Source organism: Artibeus jamaicensis, unplaced genomic scaffold, assembly GCF_021234435.1.
Source record: "Artibeus jamaicensis isolate MK-2021 breed Jamaican fruit bat unplaced genomic scaffold, CSHL_Jam_final scaffold_474, whole genome shotgun sequence".
In the NCBI taxonomy this organism is placed as follows: domain Eukaryota; kingdom Metazoa; phylum Chordata; class Mammalia; order Chiroptera; family Phyllostomidae; genus Artibeus; species Artibeus jamaicensis.
Genome location: NW_026522046.1, coordinates 6,977,839 through 6,997,555, shown reverse-complemented (window position 1 = coordinate 6,997,555; position 19,717 = coordinate 6,977,839). Strand labels below are relative to the sequence as shown.

The 19,717-nt window shown below is 40.1% G+C and overlaps 1 protein-coding gene across 8 annotated transcripts in view; it reads right to left on the bottom strand.

The window, feature by feature from the left end:
* The window catches only part of MCF2L2 (MCF.2 cell line derived transforming sequence-like 2), a 211,617-nt gene that overhangs the window by 182,840 nt on the left and 9,060 nt on the right, over nt 1-19,717 (bottom strand). For 5 of the 8 annotated variants that reach the window (XR_008390153.1, XM_053657605.1, XM_053657604.1 and 2 more), the window contains exon 1: nt 9,999-10,183. The exons of the other annotated variants lie outside the window; for them this stretch is intronic. Coding sequence is in view for 4 of the 5 variants with exons in the window: in XM_053657605.1 (XP_053513580.1) it covers nt 9,999-10,140 (142 nt within the window). In the remaining variant the exon portion in view is untranslated. Of the gene's footprint in view, nt 1-9,998; nt 10,184-19,717 lie in introns of those variants that run through there. 8 annotated transcript variants of the gene reach the window in all.

The following is a 19,717-nucleotide window of genomic DNA, read 5'->3' as shown; positions in this document are numbered from 1 at the left end:
TCCGTCCATGTTGTTGCAAATGGCAAGGTTGGGTCCTTTTTTATTGCTGAATAATACTCCACTGTATACATGCAACAGTTCTTTATCCTTTGGTCATCTGTGTGTCCTCTAGAAAGAAATGTCTGTTCAGGTCCTCTGCCCATTTTTTATTGGATTGATTGTTTTTGGGGGGCCATAAAGTTATATGAGTGCTTTATGTATTTGGATACTAACCCCTTTCTGGATATATCATTCACAAGTATCTTCTCCAATTCAGTAGGTTGTCTATTCATTTTGTTGATATTTTCATTTGCTGTGCAAAAACATTTTACTTTGATATAATCCCATTTGTTTATTTTTTCTTTTGCTCCCTTTACTTGAGGAGATATATCAAAAAAGATATTGCTAAGCTCAATGTCATAAAGTTTGCTGCCTATGTTTTCTTCTAGGAGTTTTATGGTTTCAGGTTTAACATTTAAGTCTTCAATCTTTTCAATTTATGTTTGTATATGTAAGAAAATGGACCAAGTTCAATTATTTGCATGTATCTATCTGTTTTTGGCCAACACTGTTTATTGAAGAGACTGTCTTTACCTCATTGTATATCCTTGCTTCCTTTGTCATCTATTACTTGACCATATAATGTGGGAGTTTATATCTGGGCTCTCAGTATATATCTGTTTTTATGCCAGTACCATACTATTTTGATTATTGTAGCTTCTAGTAGAGTTTGAAATCTGGGAACATGATATCTCCCACTTTGCTTTTTCTCAAGATTTCTTTGGCTACTCAGGGTCTTCTGTGGCTCCACATAAATTTTAGGATTGAGTTGTTCTGGAAAAATGCCACTGGTATTCTAACAGGGATTGCACTGAATCTGCATATTACTTTAGGTAGTAAGGACATTTTAACAATATTAATCCTTCCAATCCATTGGCAAGGTATATCTTTTTATTTATTTGTATCTTGTTCAATTTCTTCAGTGTCTTACAGTTTTCAAAGTACAGGTCTTTTACATCTTTGATTAAATTTATTCCTAGGTATTTTATACTTTTTGATACAGTTGTAAATGGGGTTGTCTTCTTGATTTCTTCTTCTGATCATTTGCTATTGGTGTATAAAACATAACAAACTTCTGTATATTGAATATATATCCTATAACTTTAGTGAATTCATTTATTAGTTCTAGCAGTTTTTTGGTGGCATCTTTAGGGTTTTCTATAGTTGGTATCATGTCATCTGCAAATAATGAGAGTTTTACTTCTTCCTTTCCAATTTAGATGCCTTTTATTTCTTTGTCGTACCTGGTAGCTGTGGCTAGGACTTCCAATGTTCTACTGAATAGAAGTGGTGATAGTTGGCATCTTTATCTTGCTCCTGATTTTGGAGAAAAGGCTTTCAGCTTTTCACCACTGAGTCTGGTATCAGCTGAGGGTTCATCACATATGGCCTTTATTATGTTGAGGTATGTTCCTTCGATACCCACTTTGTTGAGAGTTTTCATCATAAGATATTGAATTTTGTCAGATGTTTTTCTGCATCTATTGAGGTGATCATATGGTTTTTATTCTTTATTTTGTTAATGTGATGTATTGCATTAATTGATCTATGAATGTGGGGCCATCTTGCATTCTTGGGATGAATCATACTTCTATACAGTCTATGATCTTTTTAAGGTATTGTTGAATCCAGTTTGCTAATATTTTGCTGAAAATTTTTGCATCTATGTTCATCAAGGATATTGGCCTATAATTTTCTTTATTTTGTGTGTGTGTGGTGTTGTCTTTATCTGGTTTTAGTATCAGAATAATGCTGCCTTCATAAAATGACTACCTTAAAGTCAAACACTGTTAGGTCAAACCCTCATTAGTCAAGGACCAACTATACAGTTACTAAGACTATGTCCACATATAAAAATTGAAGATATAATATCAAGGACATAAGAACCAAATGTGTGGTGGGGTTGCAGCCAGGTAAGAAAAAAAGAGCCCTGACTGGTGTGGCTCAGTGGGTTGGGCACCATCCCACAAACTGAAAGGTTGCTGGTTTGATTCCTGGTCAGGGCACATGCTTGGTTTACAGGCCAGGTCCTCAGTGTGGGGCATGCAAGAGGCAATGATGATGTTTCTCTGGCACATGGATGTTTCTCTCTCTTCTTCTCCCTCCCTTCCCCTCTGTCTAAAAGTAAATAAATAAAATGTTTTTAAAAAAAGAAAGAAGAAAACATATGGAATGTTTGTGCATATGTTTGCAGGCATATGAAAAAGAATACATAAAACAGTTGTGTTAGAGTGATGGAATCATACTGTGGTTTCCCCCTTTAGTTCACATAGAGAAAAAGCATGCTCCAATAGCCTTTATTTTTTTATGCTGACAGGACTTTATTGAAGTATAATTTCCATGCTGTACAATTCACACAAGGTGTACAGTCTGGTGAATTTTTACAAATATGTACCCCGATCTAACCATCAAACAGATCAAGACATGGAACATTTCCGTTGCCAGGAAAGCTTCCTGGTGACCCTGCCTGAGGCCCCACACTTTGGAGAGTTCCATGTGTCACAACCCTCTGCCCCATAACTGTGTGAGTTACGGACCACAGGGGTGCCTCTGTCACTTGTGACCCAGACCTCACTGCTGGCAGGCACACTGTAGCTCTCTAAATATCTACTCTCCTAACATCACTGGGGCCCCAGGGGAACAACTCTTCAAGTGTCTTCGTTTATATCCTCTAAAGAAAGGGGGAGTGTATCCAAATGCTGTGACGGTTTACAAGCTGTGCCGCTGCGGATGTCAGGGGCAGGCACTGCTTCCGAGAGCTGGGAGGGTTTGAGCAGCGGAAGTGCTTAGGTAAAGAAAAGACAGATCAATTATTTGTCAAATCCTCCCCTGCATGTGGCACGAATGCTGTAGATTCTCATGTAATGAAATGTCTTGTCCAGTACTACCACACATCATTGCTCTTTTTTCCTTTCAATTCGTTAGGCAAACATTTCAATTTTGAACTCAAACCCAATTACATTTTACTTAAATTACACTTACTTCTCAACAAAGTTCAAATTATGTGAAAATCTTAATTATAACAATATACTGCTTTTGCTGAGATGAAGGCAAAAATATTTTATAGATTAATTAATGACTTGTGGATTATGAATCTCTTTATTGCTCATCCAAATTTCTCAAAGTAATCGACTCAACACTCACACACAGCAATTCAATTCAGGCATCTTTGTTACTTTCTGATTTTTAGTCGTATATAAACCATGGCTTTGTACATATTATAATTTAGTTCTTCTAAGGGTATGTTTGTCAAGGTAGGAAGACAGAATATATTTTACTGAACTGCAGCATGCGGGCCTCCATTTGTACTCTTGCCCCAGGCTCTGCAAATGCCTGTTCAAAACTGCTTTGAGAACTAATAAAATACTACTAGGCATAAGCAGTTCTGTTTTTGCATACTTATCCAAGTCCCTGTTCTCCTTTTTTTTTTCCATTATAAAGTTGATACATTTTTTAAAGCTTCTTAACTTCTGTTGACATTTAACATTGTACCTTCCAATGGGACAGGCACTGCTGAGGTGGAAGTTTCTATGCAGAGTTTGCTTAGCAACGAAAGCTGGGGCCCACCTTCTCCTGCAGCCCTTCAGAACTACAGGACAGGTAAAGCAAGTTCTGCTGCCTGGGGTATTCTGAATAAAAAGCAAATGCCCTGAGGGAAATGTAAAATTTTGGTGAAAATACCAAATTTTCACAAAATATCAAGCCCTCATATTTTAGCACCAAATTTCCCAGTGCCCCACCAGCATTTTTATCAATACTCTCCCAAAGTAGTGCTCCTCGAACTGTAATGCAGTCAAAGCACCTGGGTCTAAAATGCAGCTTCCTATTCAGTAGGCTTGGGGCGGGGCGTTTCTAACCAGCTCTCCTGGTGCTGCTGAGGCAAGAGAGAGCAAGCACACGTTTAATTCAGGGCCTTCCACTATTCTTGGTCCTTTCCTGTTACTTATGAAAATGCAGCTCAAGAGGGGAAAAGCTGGGGTAGGTGGTGGTTAATTTGGGTTATCCACTAGTCAGCTTCTATCATCATTCAATAAAAATAATCATCTATATGTATCCGAAATTTTCTTGACACTGAGGCTTAGATGGCATAACTTTTGGCCTAACATCTTCTTCTGTGCTGTTTTTGGAGTCTGCTCCCTGGGAAACAGGCCGACCGTGATTTGAGCATCTGCTCACCTCTCCTTCCAGCGCATCTCAAACCCTACCTCAGTTTGGGCCCTTTAATGCTCCTACTCTCTCATGCTTAGCTCACTCCCAGCTCTGTGTTCAATCAAGTCTATCAACTGGGAGCAGTGTCTTGGGCAAGACGATATAATACAGTATAATGTGAGGAGGTGAGCAGACTTGATATGGTTAAGAGTGAAACAGCACCAGATGTTACTGGTGAGGTTAGACCACAGTCCTTGAGTTTGGCTAAGACAGAATTCAGAGGCAAGAACTCAAATATAGGCAAAAGTGTATTTAAAAAGTCACAGAAGTAGAAGTGAGCCCCCTGGGCTGCATGGACTCAGGAAATAAGTTATAGAAGCAAAAGTTGGGCTTTGGAGCTTAGGAGAAAGACAGCAAAGGTGCATACCATGTGGGAAGAAAGAGGAAAGAGAGGCATGAGAGAGAGCAAGCTGGGTCCTTCATCTTTAGGGTCTTTTAAAAGCAGGTATTTTAGGGGAGGTCTTAGGGGAGAATCTCACTAGAATTTTCATCAGCTTTCCAGGTGTGTTTTTTCAGGGTCATGGTCACTGCTGATTGGTTAGCACTAGAGTCAGGAGTCAGTCTTTACGATGTCAGCCATGGTATCACCTCATCTGGTTTTATTGCCTTTCTGGGACTGGAACTAAAACAACTGAGGCTAAGAGTCATCTCTGGTTTGACCAACACTCTGACTCTGTGGTCAGCACACAAGGGGCTTTGTTCCTAAGATTACTGGATGTGGGTCAGCTCCTCATTGTCCGGAGGGCTTAATGCTTAAGGGAGTGGTTGTGCAAGGGCTCAAGTGGGAGTCAGATGAGGCTATTCTCCAGCCCCCATTCCTTCCTTTAAGGGTCTAAACCACATGACTACTTATACACTAAGTGGAAATGTCATCCTGGGGGTCAGGGCCCACCCTATAATACTTGTTTTTTTTTTTCCCCAGTTTAGCCCATTGCTGAGCACCCAGAGCTTTGCACCCTGGTGACCTTCTGTACCTGGCCTATCATTCCTACCTGCTCATGTCTGTCTATTTGCCTATTATACCAATATGACTAATGATCATTAGACGTGACATTCTTCTAAGAGTTTCATTTCTTCCTAAAGCACCTTAGAGAAAAAATATCTTAACATAAATGAGTCAAAATGGTAGTATTTTAGACATTTTAGCAATATGATGGATAATCAATTTTATTTTTTTTAATGATTTTTTTTTAGAGAGAGGGGAAGGGAGGGAGAGAGAGAATTAGAGAAACATCCATGTGCCAGAGAAACATCAATTGGTTGCATCTTGCATGCCCCACACTGAGGACCTGGACTGCAACCAGGCATGTGCCCTGGCCAGGAATCAAACTTGCAACCTTTTGGTTTGTAGGACAACACTCAACCCACTGAGCAACACCACCCAGGGCTAATCAATTTTATTTTTGTTTAAGAAAAAGCCCTGGAGGCCCTGAGCTAACATTCCTTCCTTCCTCTCTCACTAGTTCATTCACTCAGTTTCTATGAAAGCAGAATGAAAATGACTGTACTTCAACCCAGCTCTGCCACTGACTGGCCTCTCCACCTCCAGGTTCTCCCTCTCTGAAATGGAAATGCAAAAGAATAATAATATATCTTTAGAGGGCTACTGTAAGGATGACTGTACCATTTATTGAGCCCTTACTACCTACTGGGTGCTACACTATAAGCTTTACATATATTATCTAATTTACTTTAATTTAAAATAACATGTGAAAGCAGTTTGAATATAATAGACTCAACTCAAATAGAAATGAGTAAATGTATCATTCACTTCTTTGAGCCCTGATCCTGAGGATACAACAGATTTTTCTCAAACACCCATGTTACTGCCATGCATTGGTGGTTTGCTTTGAAATTCTGCTCATAAACTCCCCACTGATGTCACATTACCTTTCTCTCATTCTGAAGGAACTTTGGTAGAACTCGTTGAGTTTGGAAAGACTCAGGAGCACAACAGAGATTAAAATTAGACCAAAATATAAATTGGTATTTAGGACATGATAAAAGTGGCATTTCAAGTGTGGCTGGGGGAGATTACGTAACAAATAGAGTGGGGTCGATCTGCTGGCCATGGCCGGACGCCAAGTGCAGTGGTCAAGCACATCACCTCTAGTGCCACACCTCCTGGGTTCAAATCCTGTCTTTCCTGTGTCTGAATTTCTCAATCTGAAAATAGAGGAAATTATAATATATCTACCTAGCATGATTGTTGTAAAAATTGAGTTAATATAGGTAGAGAACTTTTTTTTTAAATTCCTGGTATATGGTGAGTGTTATGTAAATGCCATTTTGTTATTGTCAAAATGTTTAAGTTGTATCTGTATTTTACTTCTTGCATCAAAATAAATAAACTCCAGCCAGATTAATTAATGAAAACACAAATTCTAGAAGAAAATATGGAAGAACATTTTTATAATACTAGAAATAGACCAGCCTTTCAAAGTAAGATAGAAATCCCATTATGAGAAGACTGATAAAATTAACTAATTTAAAAACTATTTGGCAAGACAAACATACCTTGAACAAACTCAAAGATAACTGGAAAATTTACAGTACGTGTCATTGACAAAATGTTTAGTTCCCTAAAATATAAAGAGCCCTTACAAATTAATAAGATAGTGGGCTAAATGGTGCCCCTCCCCCCCAAAAAAGATATGGTGAGTCCTAATCTTGACACCTGTAAAGATGACCTTATTTGGACAAAAGTTCTATGCAGATGTGATCAAGGTTAGGCTCTTAAAAAAGAAGAGCCTATTCTGAAATGTCCACTTGGACCCTGAGTACGATCCTATGTATCCTTATAAGAGAGAGGGGGATGGATGGAGGCAGAGAGTGGAACGGTGCAGCCAACAAACGCCCAGAGCCACCAGAGGTTGAGGCTGGAAGAAACAAGAAACTGAATTTCCCCTAGCATCCAGGTGGCACCTTGACCTTGGACATCTGGACTCAACAAATGTGAGAAAACAAATTTCTGTTGTTCTAAGCCATCAACTTTGTGGTCATTTGTCATCACAGCCACAGGAAATAAATACAATAGGTACAGACAAAAAACAGACAATTCACAGAAGAAATAACAGTCAACAAATACATACATGTAAGATGTTTAACATCACCAATAAAAGTAAATTAAAAAACAGGATAAGATCTTTCCTGCCTGATGGATTGGTGGTTAATTTTAAAAGTTGGCAAGAGTATAGGCAGACTTTCCATAGGTAAAAGTATAAATAGGCACTTTTTTAAAAAGTTGATTAATTTGGAAATATCTGCCAAAATGTTCAATATGAAGTTTCTATTCAGCCAAGAAATTTCATGTCTACAAATTTAATATACAGAAATATTAATACAAGTTCAAGAAAACTGGCCACTATGATGTTTTTTACAATATTGTTCTTCCAGTGCAAATGTTTATTAATAGGAGATGGGTTGAATAAATTATGATACACCCATACAATAAAATACTAGGGAGCCATTAAATATAGTCAGATAGATCTATAAGTACTAATAGGTAAAGAAGTTCAAAATATGCTCATTCTTTTTAAAGAAGCAAGACACACAACAAAATGTTATCATTTATGTTCAATTTACATATATAAGGTCTGTCAGGAAAAAGTCCAGCTATTGTTAATATAAGGAGAATGGTTTGTGTGACATTGCTGTAACCTGTAAGCCAAGGAGAGTGGAATGCACAGGTGTGAACAATGACAGCTTCACTGTACTAGTCACTGGGGGCGGTAGACATCATTGAGTGAGCATGTGCACTGTGTGGTCATTGCATTCAAAATGACTGAGCAAGTAGAGCAACAGATTTGCATCAAATTTTGTGTTAAGCTTGAACATTCTTCTGCAGAAGCTATTCGGATGACTCAGAATGTTTTCGGGAACAATGCAATGAGTACAATGCAAATAAAAGTGTGGCACAAACGCTTCAAAGATGGTCAAGATTCTGTTGAAAATGATCCATGTTCTGGAATAACTGCAACAAGCAGAACACCTGAGGACACTGAATGTGTATACGCTGCAATCAACAAAGATTGGTGAACAACAGTGCAAGATCTAGAAGCGATCTGGGGATTCCAAAAACTACTGTATCCAAGATTTTGATGCAGGATTTTGGCATGAAATGAGTTGTGGCAAAACGACTCAGCTTCTGCTACCAGAGTGAAGGAATATCGTGCTGTAGTTGCTAACAACTTGATTCCAACAAAGGATTTTGCAGAGTGTTTTGAACAGAAGAAACGCTGGGAGAACTGTGTGAGGTCCCAAGGAGCCTGCTTTGAAAGAGACTGGGGTGTCATTGTCCTAAGCACAATGTTTCTTGTATCTTGTATGTTTTTAATAAATGTCTCTATTTTTCATATTACATAGATGGATACTTTCTGGACAGACCATGGAGTATGTACATTTACAGGAACTCATTTGAATTTTTGCAACAAGCAATTTGGGCAGAAATGTCTAGCTGCCCACCCAAAACTCACAGTTCCTCTTCTATGCAATGGAATTATCACTGGTAGGGGGCTGCCTGGTATGGATTCAGTCTCCACTCACATACACACATGCCTCCTATCTCCATTTATGCAGATAAAAATGTTGTGTTACTTTTGTGCTGGCGTATTTATGAGACTGGTGTGTCTTCAGTACTGTCTCTTTTCTCTACTGCGAGCTGCGAGGTGAAAGTTCTGATGCTAGGGGATGGCAAACCCATAAAACAGGAGCAGGCAGGGTCCCCGAAACAGTGAGAGAAACAGCCCTCTGACCGTAGGTGTAGGAGAGTGTGTTAGAGCACAAGGATCCACTGGAATTTAGGGTTGTTGCAGCAGTTGGTGTCACCCTAACTTACAGGCATGCGTTCTTTTTATAACAATATTTTATATACATTTTATTCTTTTTTAAAAAACATGAAAAGGGGGCTAGTCAGTGGAAAAACAGACCTCCAGCTGCTGGCTCTCCCTGACTCCCAACAATGAAATCAAATATGGGTCCTGGTTGACACACATCGCAGTCAGACTGTCATCTGAGTGGTGTTCCCCTTAATCCCAAGAAATCAGTGTTATGTCAAGACGTCAACAAACAGCACCCCATAAATATAAGACTGCAGCAATGTCAGAAAGGCCGTTTATACACTCATAAAACTTGCATTAAGGTACTCAGACTCTGCCCTGACCAGAGTGATTCGGTTGGGCATCATCCTGCAGAGCAAAAGGTCAACAGTTTGATTCCCAGTCAGAGCACAGGCCTAGGTTGAGGGTTTGGTACCCAGGCAGGACATGTGCAAGAGGCAACCAATAGGTGTTTCTTTCTCACATTGATGATTCTCTCCCTTTCTTTCTCCCTCTCTTCCCCTCTCTCTAGAAATAAATTAATTAAAAAGTTTTAATGTTGTAAATATGGGAGAAATAACAGTTCTGTCATTGGCAGGTAATAGATGTATATTTGTGTGCATATAGACATATACACTTTTAAAATCACTTCAGATTTATACATTCTATTTTACAACCTGATTTTTTTAGAATATCTGGATATCTTTTTATTATATATTTCTCAATGAATGACCCTCTACGATGTTGTTAATAATCTCTTTCAAAAAATAATGCTTTTTAAAAGTCCATTTTAAACTCCTTAGAAAACTGAAGGCAGCATAGCAAAGTAAAGATTTTCAATGTAAAATTTGTTAGTGAAACCATTACTGTACTAGAAATGAGGCTGAAAGACAAAACGCACATAAAAGAAAGGCATTACTGCTCTCATAGTACCTTTTTTGGCCAGACATTCCAGCCTCGTGCAGCTTTCCAGGAAATGGTGGTAAGCCCTCATCTCCGCTTCTGTTATCCGCACGGAGCTGCAAGGTACGGATCTGGGGTCCTGCTGCCCGCACTTCTTACACCAGGTGGCCATTGGACTGACCCCAGGAGAGGCTGCCAGTATCTCTCTCCCTCAGTTCCTCTGTCTGCTCTGCACTCACTAGTGTGTTTAATCCTTCTTCCTGGCTAATCTCTCTAAAGTTCACCCAAGGTCAGTGCATTACTGAGAGTTGATCCTTTGGATTAGCGAGTGCTCACAGAATTACAGGCCCAACAGATTACCTGATTTCCTCATTTGGAAATAAAAAGAAAACTGGGGCAAGAGGGTGTCAGGTAGACAGGGAAGTCCTGGAGTCCATGAGAATCAAAATTTTTTTTTCCTTATTTAGAGGAATCATATCATGAGGAATACATCAGACTTCTGGATATTCAAAATAAAATAACAGGGATAAATCTTTTATAGAATGCTCTTAAGAAAATTTATTTCAGGCCACAATTCTCCCCTTTCCCTTCCAACCTCTCCGCTGCGAAGGAATGCCATCCAGATGCAGAGAATTAACAGTTCGGAACAGCACTCACTGGTAAAGGCGTAAATCCTAAAGTGGACTGCAGAGTACCTCCTGAACGCCTGCTAAAGGGCAGGCGCAAGTGCCTGAGCTTGACGGTAGTGATGGAAGTTCTTTGACTTGACCACAACCCCACTTACCACCACTCAGAGAAAAGTGAGCTCACTTTTCAGAACAGAGCTGTGCAGTGTGGTACACTCAGAGAGAGGCCACTTTTTCACAATGCATTTTATTTCAGTTCTTCCTGCTTAATGGTTTTGCTAATTAATGTTGTGCTCTAATATTTAAAGAAAGAGAACAAGGTGAAATATCTAAGAAGTAATAAATAAATTTGTATACAGGCTTCTAATTCTTATTTGTATGAGTCAAGCTAAAATTTTAGAGTAAGGCTTTCAGCTGGCCAAAAAGAAACTGGAAGATCTTTATCTTTTTTTAAGATTTTATTTATTTATCTTTAGAGGGGAAGGGAAGGAGAGAGGGAGAGAAACATCGATGTATGGTTGCCTCTCGTGTGTCCCCTGCTGGGAACTGGCCTGCAACCCAGGCATGTGCCCTGACTGGGAATTGAACCGCAATACTCTGGTTCGCAGGCACTCAATCCACTGCACTCAATCCACTGAGCTACACCAGCACTCAATCCACTGAGCTACACCAGCCAGGGCTCAGAAGATCTTTATTAAAAAAAAGAAAAAGAAAAATTTAGAAAGAGGGTAAAATTTACATATGTCAAAATACTCAAATCTGAACTGAAATTGAGTTTAATGAATTTTGACAAATGAACATATGTCAAACCTAACCTTAACCCTACTTCATACCCCTTTCAAGATATAAGGCATTTCTATCTATAGAAAAGAAAGTACCTTCACACATTCCTTTCCTTCAGCCCTTGCTCCTAACCCCCAAGTGACTAACCACTATTAAATTTTCTTTTCAGTAGAGACTAGTTTTATCTGTTCAAAAAGTTCATAGAATGTAATCTTGCAATATGTATTATTTTGTGTCTAGCTTCTTTCTCTCAGGATAATGCTTTGCAGATTCATCCACACAGTATCAGTAGTTCATTCATTTTTATTACTGAGTTGGAGCCCATCATAGGGATGGTACAGTTTGTCCACTCTCCTGCTTATAGACAATTGGGGCTGTTATGGAAAACTTGACTGTGAACACTCAGGTAAAGGTCTTTGTGCAGACATACATTTGCATTCCTCTTGGAGAAACACCTAGGAGCAGTATTGCTAAGTCAAGGAGAGGTATACATTTGACAAACTGCCAAACCTTGTCCCAAGCTGGCTACACCAGAAGGCCTTTTAAGATTACAGAGTTCTCTGCTTTGTTAGTGTTGCCTGCATGTAAAGTACTTTAAGACAATACTTTGGATGAAGCAATGTAATAAAAGACTCTGAAACTTAGGAAATCTCTTTTTTTTTCCTACCACTAGATAGTGTGAATATACTGACTCTGACCAAGTACAAAGTCTGCAGGTCTTCTAACACAGGGGCAGCAAATACAGCAGTTTTCAAACAACAGTGTGTTGGATATTGCCAAATTTCCCTCCAAAATGGTTTACCAATTTTATTCCCACCAGCAATATAGGAAGTGCCTGATTGTTACTACACATTAACTTTGTTACCCTTCCTTTCAGATGTGAATAACCACGAATGCTTGGCTGGCATCATAGTACCTCCGAACATAAGAGCTAATTTTGCAGACCATGTGAGCCCACAACCGCAGTGTGCAGGCAGCTGCACACGCCCAGAGATGACCATAATTTCATCTTTTTGTATCTTACAGAGCTCTAGGGAGAAGCAGACTATAAAACCTTGGAAACTGTATTACACTGGATTATCTCTGTTACATGAACAAACTGTACAGCTCTTACAAATCCTATGTGCCATGCACTGACCTTCATCACTTGACCAAGATCAAATATCCAATAAAGGACCGTATTTTCTTTATGTTCAACAATGAATTCTGAAATAACTGAGTTATAGGTATTAAAACAAAAGAGCTTACAAAAGAGCTAATTATTTCAGAATAGAATGAAGAAACAAGAATTCAGAAAAAACAAGGAGAGGCTTAGGAACCTCTGAGACCACTTTCAATGTTCCAACATCCAAATCATAGGGGTGCCAGAAGGTGAAGAGGAACAGCAGGAAATTGAAAACTTCCTTGAAAAAATAATGAAAGAAAAATTCCAGAGTCTGGCAAAGGAAATAGTCCTTACAAATCCAGGAAACTCAGAGAATCTCAAAGAAGTTGGAAACAAGGAGGAACACACCAAGGCACATCATAATGATATTACCTGAGATTAAAGATAAGGAGAGAATCTTAAAAGCAGCAAAAGAAAAGGAGACAGTTATCTACAAAGGAGTTCCCATAAGGCTATCGGCTGATTTTTCAAAGGAAAGCTTGCAGGCAATAAAGGGCTGGGAAGAAGTATTTAAAGTCAAGAAAGGCAAGGACCTACATTCAAGATTCCTCTACCCAGCAAAGCTTTCATTTAGAATGGAAGGGCAGATAAAGTGCTTCCCAGATAAGGTCATGGTAAAGGAGTTCATCATCACCAAGCCCTTATTATATGAAATGTTAAAGGGACTTATCTAAGAAAAAGAAGATCAAAATTATGAACAGTAAAATGACAACAACTCTCAACCATCAACAACTGAATCTAAAAAATAAAAACACAAACAAAAACTAAGCAAACAACCAGAACAGGAATAGAATCACAGAAATGGAGATCACATGGAGGCGATCGGTGGGGAGTGGGGTAGGAGTGGGGGTAGAGAATGGAGGAAAGGTACAGGGAATAAGAAGCATAATGGGTAGGTACAAAATAGACAGGAGGAGGTTAAGAATAGTATAGGAAATGTAGAAGCCAAAGAACTTACACGTATGACCCATGAACATGAACTAAGGTTGGGGGGTGGGAATGCTGGAGGGAATGGGGAAACCAGATGGAGTGAGATAAAGGGGAGAAAAAATGGGACAACTCTAATGGCATAATCAATAAAATATACAAAAAATTATTTTAGTCACTAGTAATTTTTAAAATTCAGTTAAAATGAATACTATATCATGCTTACTTATCAAACCAGCAAAAATTCAAATACTATCACCAAAGAGGGCAAATATGGACTTAGTGCCATGCATTAACACGCACTACTTCAAAACGTGTTTCTCTTCCTTTTCCCCTCACTTCCCCTCTCTCTAAAAATAAATAAATCTCTTTTAAAAATTAGGTCCATTGTAAAATTGAGTTGTTCATTTTTATTTATTGTTCAGAGTTCTTTATATATTCTGAATACAAGTTTTTTGTTAGATACTGGGGGAGCCCCCCAAAACTGGAATTATCTTCTGGAGGGCAGGCCCCTTGTAGTGCAGGCTTCTTCCACTAGGTGAGTGTTCTGGGAGCCCATCTGCATCCGTGTACCAACTGGCACTGTGAGAGGCTGTGTCTGGCTTCAGCGAATTTTTTTTTGAAGACTCTTTCAGGGAGGTTTGCCCACTTCATGATGGGTGTATTTAGGAACACACCTGCCCACACAGCGCTGAGTGTTCAGCAGTTTTTGACCAAAAACAGCATGGCCTTCATGCCCCACCCTTCCTATTCACCCATCTCTCCCCAGACAACTTTTTTTTGTTTCCCCAGATGACAAAAGTCCTCAAAGGAAATCGTTTTGCTGATGTGGAAGAGTCGAAACAAAAAATGGCAGAAGCACTAAAAGGCATCAAAATCAACAAGTTCAAAAACTGTTATGAGCAGTAGAAAAGAGTCTCGATAGGTGTATTGCTTACAATGGAGAGTACTTTGAAGGTGACTGAAGTACTTTGAAGTTTAAAAACACATTTTTTCACAAGTAAATTCTGGGGGGGTGGGGTTTGGGTCCTTCCTCATAGATGATTCCAGATTTTTTTCCCAGTAGATGGGTTATCATTTTATTATTTTATCATTGTCTTCTGTGAAGCAAAAATTTTGCTAAGGTCTAATTAACAAGTTTTTCTGTTATGAAACACTCTTTCAGTGTTGATGTAAGAACCTTTTGTCCAACCAAGGTCACAAAGAATTTTCTTCCATGTTTTCTAAAAGATTTCTAATTTGGTTTCACATTTAGGTCCATGATCCACCTTGAGTTAATTTTCATATATGGGGTGTGGCATAGGCCAAGGTGCATTCTTTTTGTATACAGATATCTAATTTTTCAAGCACTTTTTGTTGAAGTTACATATACACTTTTTTCCATTGAACTACCTTCACAACGTTGTCAAAAAACAATGAACCGTATTTGTGCAGGACCATTTCTGGGTTCTCCATTCTGTCCCACTGACCCATGTGTCTGTCCTTTCCTCAGTACCACGTAGTCTTCACTACTGCACTTTATAGTAACTCCTGAAAATAGGTATCATGAGTCCTTCAACTTTGTTCCCTTTTTTTTTTTAATTAGCTGATAATTCTTTTTGCCTATTATAGTCTCTTTTAGTTATTTCTAAATCTTAGGATCAGCTGGCTGATTACTGCAAAAAAGCCTGATAGACTTTTGACTTTATTTAATTATAGATCAGTTTGGGGAGAACTGACATCTTAATATCGATTCTTCCAAAACTCAAATACAGACCACAGATTATTTTTATAAGGAGAGTTGTTAAAGCCCTTATGAAATACCACATAATGTTCATTCTGCTCTCATTCTTCAGCCTTTTTTTTTTATTATACCATAAAGCCATTGAAAATTGCACACATGATCTTTCCCTTTAAAATCTGGGTTAGTTTTCCCAAGGGACTGAGAGAGAAAATGCTCGCAGCACACCTGAAGGGCAAACCAGACTTGAGTAGTGGAATTTTCCTTATCTCTACGCCATATGTCAAGGTTTTAAATCCCATTTCACAGCCTGAGAGACTTTTCCTCCTTTGTCAGCAAAGCTTCTTTTGGTTGCTGCAGGGATAAATACCGCTATGGAAACAAAACGGGAGGAAAAGTAGAAGGATGCCTGGGGGGGGGGGGGTCGAAAAGCCCATCTTTCTGGGTCCTGTACTGGATCTTCCTCACCAGGAGGGGAGAAAACAGGAGGAAAGAGAAGGGAGCCACCGGGGAAGGAAGGAGCCAGTGAAATGGTGAAGAGACGAGCCTGTGAAAAAAATCCCGGAAGCTGGGGTGGCCAGAGGACACTTTAAAAATAATGATGCCTCTACTCCACTTCAAAGTGTCTGTGTTGCTAGACCATAAACATCTCCTCTCCCGTCTTCAGAAAATTCCCCTGGTCGCCATTCCCCACCCTTCTGTACACATGAGTTTTGAGATACGGGGGAAGGGGGTTGAATCTCACAATGCAAAAGCAAGGCAGTACATGGAAAAGCAGAGGCCCAGTGAAATGAGGGAGAAACTGGGAACTGATGGACTCATGGCTGACTCTGTCTAAAATGTTTGTATGTGTGGTTGACATCAACCTCCCCCACTAGACTGTCAGCTCTGGGAGCACATTCATTCATTTCTCTCAGGCCCAGCACACCCCAAGAGCCGACAGGGCGCTGGGGCCGCAGCCATGGAGGAAGAGGCCGGGATCTGGCCCTCACAGGCCTATGGCCACAGGCAGGGGTCACAGCTGCTCCTTTGCACCCAGTCCCCTGGTCGAGTCCTGAATACCTGGTCATGCCAAGACCTGGAGGCCCTCAGTAAATGTGGTCAGTCTGAAACTGGTAGTGTAAATAAGAAGAAAAAGGCAGAAGGCCCTTTTTCCCCTCAGTAATTGAATTAATTATAGCTTTCTGGGGTACAGAAACAAAAAAGAATTAAAACAAATTTAAACTTATCGGAAAATGGGTAAAAACAAACAAACTAAAAACCCAGACACACAAACCAAAATCTGGGCTGAACAAAATCTGGGATGAGACAAGTAGACAAAGAAATCCCGACATAACTCTCCTAAGCTGGACAAGACTGATGTGACTAGACGTGGATGTGTTGTTCCTGAATCTCCCTCATCTCCCTCCAAGTCGAGTCCTCTAAATGCAGGTGCCCTTCTACACCAATCAGAGTGCCTGGTGCTGCTGTCTGCTGGCCATCACAACTTCACCAGACTTGTTTTCCTGAGGAAGTGCGAGTAGGCAGGACCCCTAAAAATTTCTTCCTTAACAAGACATATTCCTGACTAAGTATTGCACATGTATTATCTTTGCATGTTTAAAAACCATAAAGTAAATTCTCAAGTTTTACATGATAGTTTTTCTTTAGAAGAAAGTGAATATTAATAAATGAACATTTCAAGTGACTTGGAAAATACTCATACTCAGGGGACTAATGCTTTTAGCTTCCATTAGGTTTTTCAAAAGATCTTTAAAACTCACTAATAAAGCATATATCATTCACTGGTTTGATGGATGGCATAATCATCACCATTCTGTAATGGGAAATTAAACCATGCGTGACTTCCACCAAGATGGAGGCATAGGTGGAAGCACTGTACCTTCTCACACAACCAAGTTTAAAAACAATAAAGTTTTAGCAACAAAAACACAGCGAAACCACAGAAAATTGAACTATACAGAAGTCTTACAACAACAAACCCTTCAGCCAAACCAGTAAGAGGGGCAGAGCCAGCAGCAGAGCAGGGTCAGGCAGGAAAGATCCACTGGACTGACCAACCCAGGCGCACAACCCAGGCACGCCGGCAGCCATAGGCGGATCCCAGGTGTGGAGTAGCAGGTGGACCCACTGAGGGCGCAAGGCAGTGGACTCACTGAGGGCTGACCACGGTCACACATTCGCACGCAGATAAACCAGTGAAGGAGTGAGTGGTGAGACAGACCGCACAGGCCCCAGTGGCGGGAAGCAGCAGAGGGGACCGCCCTTGTCCCTCTCTGACCCCGCCCCCACATACAGCATCACAAACCAGCTACTGACTTGCCCTGCCCTGGTGAACACCTAAGGCTCCACTCCTCATACATAACAGGCACAAACAGATCAAAACATTACGGCTCAAGAACAACTCAGAGCCCCAGAGCCCATAAATCTAAGTGATGAAGAAATAGCCAAACTTTCAGATGCACAGTTCAGAACACTGGTGATCAGGATCCTCTCAGAACTGGTTGATTTTAGCCACAGATTAGAGGAACATATGAAGGCTAAACTAATTGAAATGAAAGGAAATGCACAGGAAACCAATAGTAATGGAAAGGAAACTAGGACTCAAATCAAAGGAGTGGACCAGAAGAAGAAAAAAAATGACCAAACAGAAAAGGATGAAGAAAAAAGAATTCAAAAAAATGAGGAGAGGCTTAGGAACCTTCAGGACATCTTTAAACGTTCCAACATCAAAATTATAGGGGTACCAGAAGGGGAAGAGGAACAGCCACAAGTGGGAAACTTATTTGAACAAATAATAAAGGAGAATTTCCCCAATCTGGCAAAGGAAATAGACTTCCAGGAAATCCAGGAAGCTCAGAGAGTCTCAAAGAAGTTGGACCCAAGAAGAAACACACCAAGGCACATCATAATTACATTAGCCAAGATTAAAATGAAGGAGAGAATCCTAGAAGCAGCAAGAGATAAGGGGACAGTCACCTACAAAGGAGTTCCCATCAGACTTTCAGCGGATTTCTCAAAAGAGACCTTACAGGCAAGAAGGGGCTGGAAAGAAGTATTCCAAGTCATGAAATTCAAAGACCTACATCCAAGATTGATCTATCCAGCAAAGCTTTCATTTAGAATGGAAGGACAGATAAAGTGCTTCTCAGATAAGATCAAATTCAAGGAGTTCATCATCACCAAGCCCTTATTATATGAAATGTTAAAGGCACTTACCTAAGGAAAAGAAGATAAAAAAGATGAACAGTGAAAGATGCACAGTTATTAAGGACCACACCTAAAACAAAAGCAAACTAAAAGGACAGCTAGATCAGGAGTGGAACCACAGAAATGAAGATCACATGGAGGGTTAGCAACAGGGGAGTGGGAGAAGGAGAAGGGGGAAGAAGGTACAAAAAATAAGTAGCATAGACGGTAGGTAGAAAATAGGGGGCTGGGCAAGAATAGTATGGGAAATACAGAATCTAAAAGAACTTGTGACACATGGACATAAACTAAAGAGGGGGGAATGGTGGGGGAGGGGGGTACAGGGTGGAGGGGAATGAAGGGGGAAATAGAAAAACTGTAATGGCATAATCAATAAAATATTAAAAAAAAAACACACGAGACTATTTACAGGCCCTGAGGCTAGCCATGCCTGGCTTTTAACTCCAACACTTCACTTGGCATGATATTGGGCAAACTTCCTGACCTGGTTCAGCCACAAACATGAACTGTACTTCTGATTAAATTTAGTTAAATCACATTGTCTATAAAGCACAATATGTGACACTAAACAGACAGGAAATAAATGGTAGTTATAAAACAACATCATTTTAAATATTATTTTCATGTCCTATAGCCTCTTCAACCCTTTCCCCCAGAAAAGAATCTATAAGAATAAGGAAAAGAAGTGAGACCCCATAGATCTGCCTTCCAGCCTGAGGTCATTCCTCCCTTTAAGGAAAAGTTCAAAACTTCTCAGTTGTCCAGGGGAGGTTCACTGACCACGGAAGTCTGAGCAAAAATGGAATAAATGGGACAATCAGCACAGAAGACCAACATAGTTACTAAAAGTGGCCATTCCCCTTATCCCATCCCAATGAGCAAACTTTCCCCTCGCCACCTATCTAAACCCTCTCTTTCCTTCAAGATCCTGCTCAAGTCACACAGCTAGTATGAAGCTTTCTTGTATCACCGAAGCTCACAACCACTTCATCCTCCAAATGTTTATATAGCACTGTCTGGGTTGGCCATCAATCAGTCCAATTTGTAACCTTTCTGCCCTGTCATCTGATTTAAATGTCAGCTGGGCCTCAGACTCTCCTCCTGCCCAGTGGCTCACAGGTCCCCTCCTCAAGCCCTTCAGATCCTTGATGAACTGTTGCAGGAAGAATGAGTGGGTTACTCAGCTGGTGTCAGAGCTCAGGGCCTCAAGGCTCCCCATCTACCTAACGCCCTCCCACAACAGCTAGTGGGCTGTAGGCCTGGCTCATGGTGGACACTCTAAAACTCTGTTTCCTGACCAGTTTGTATCTTGATGTAG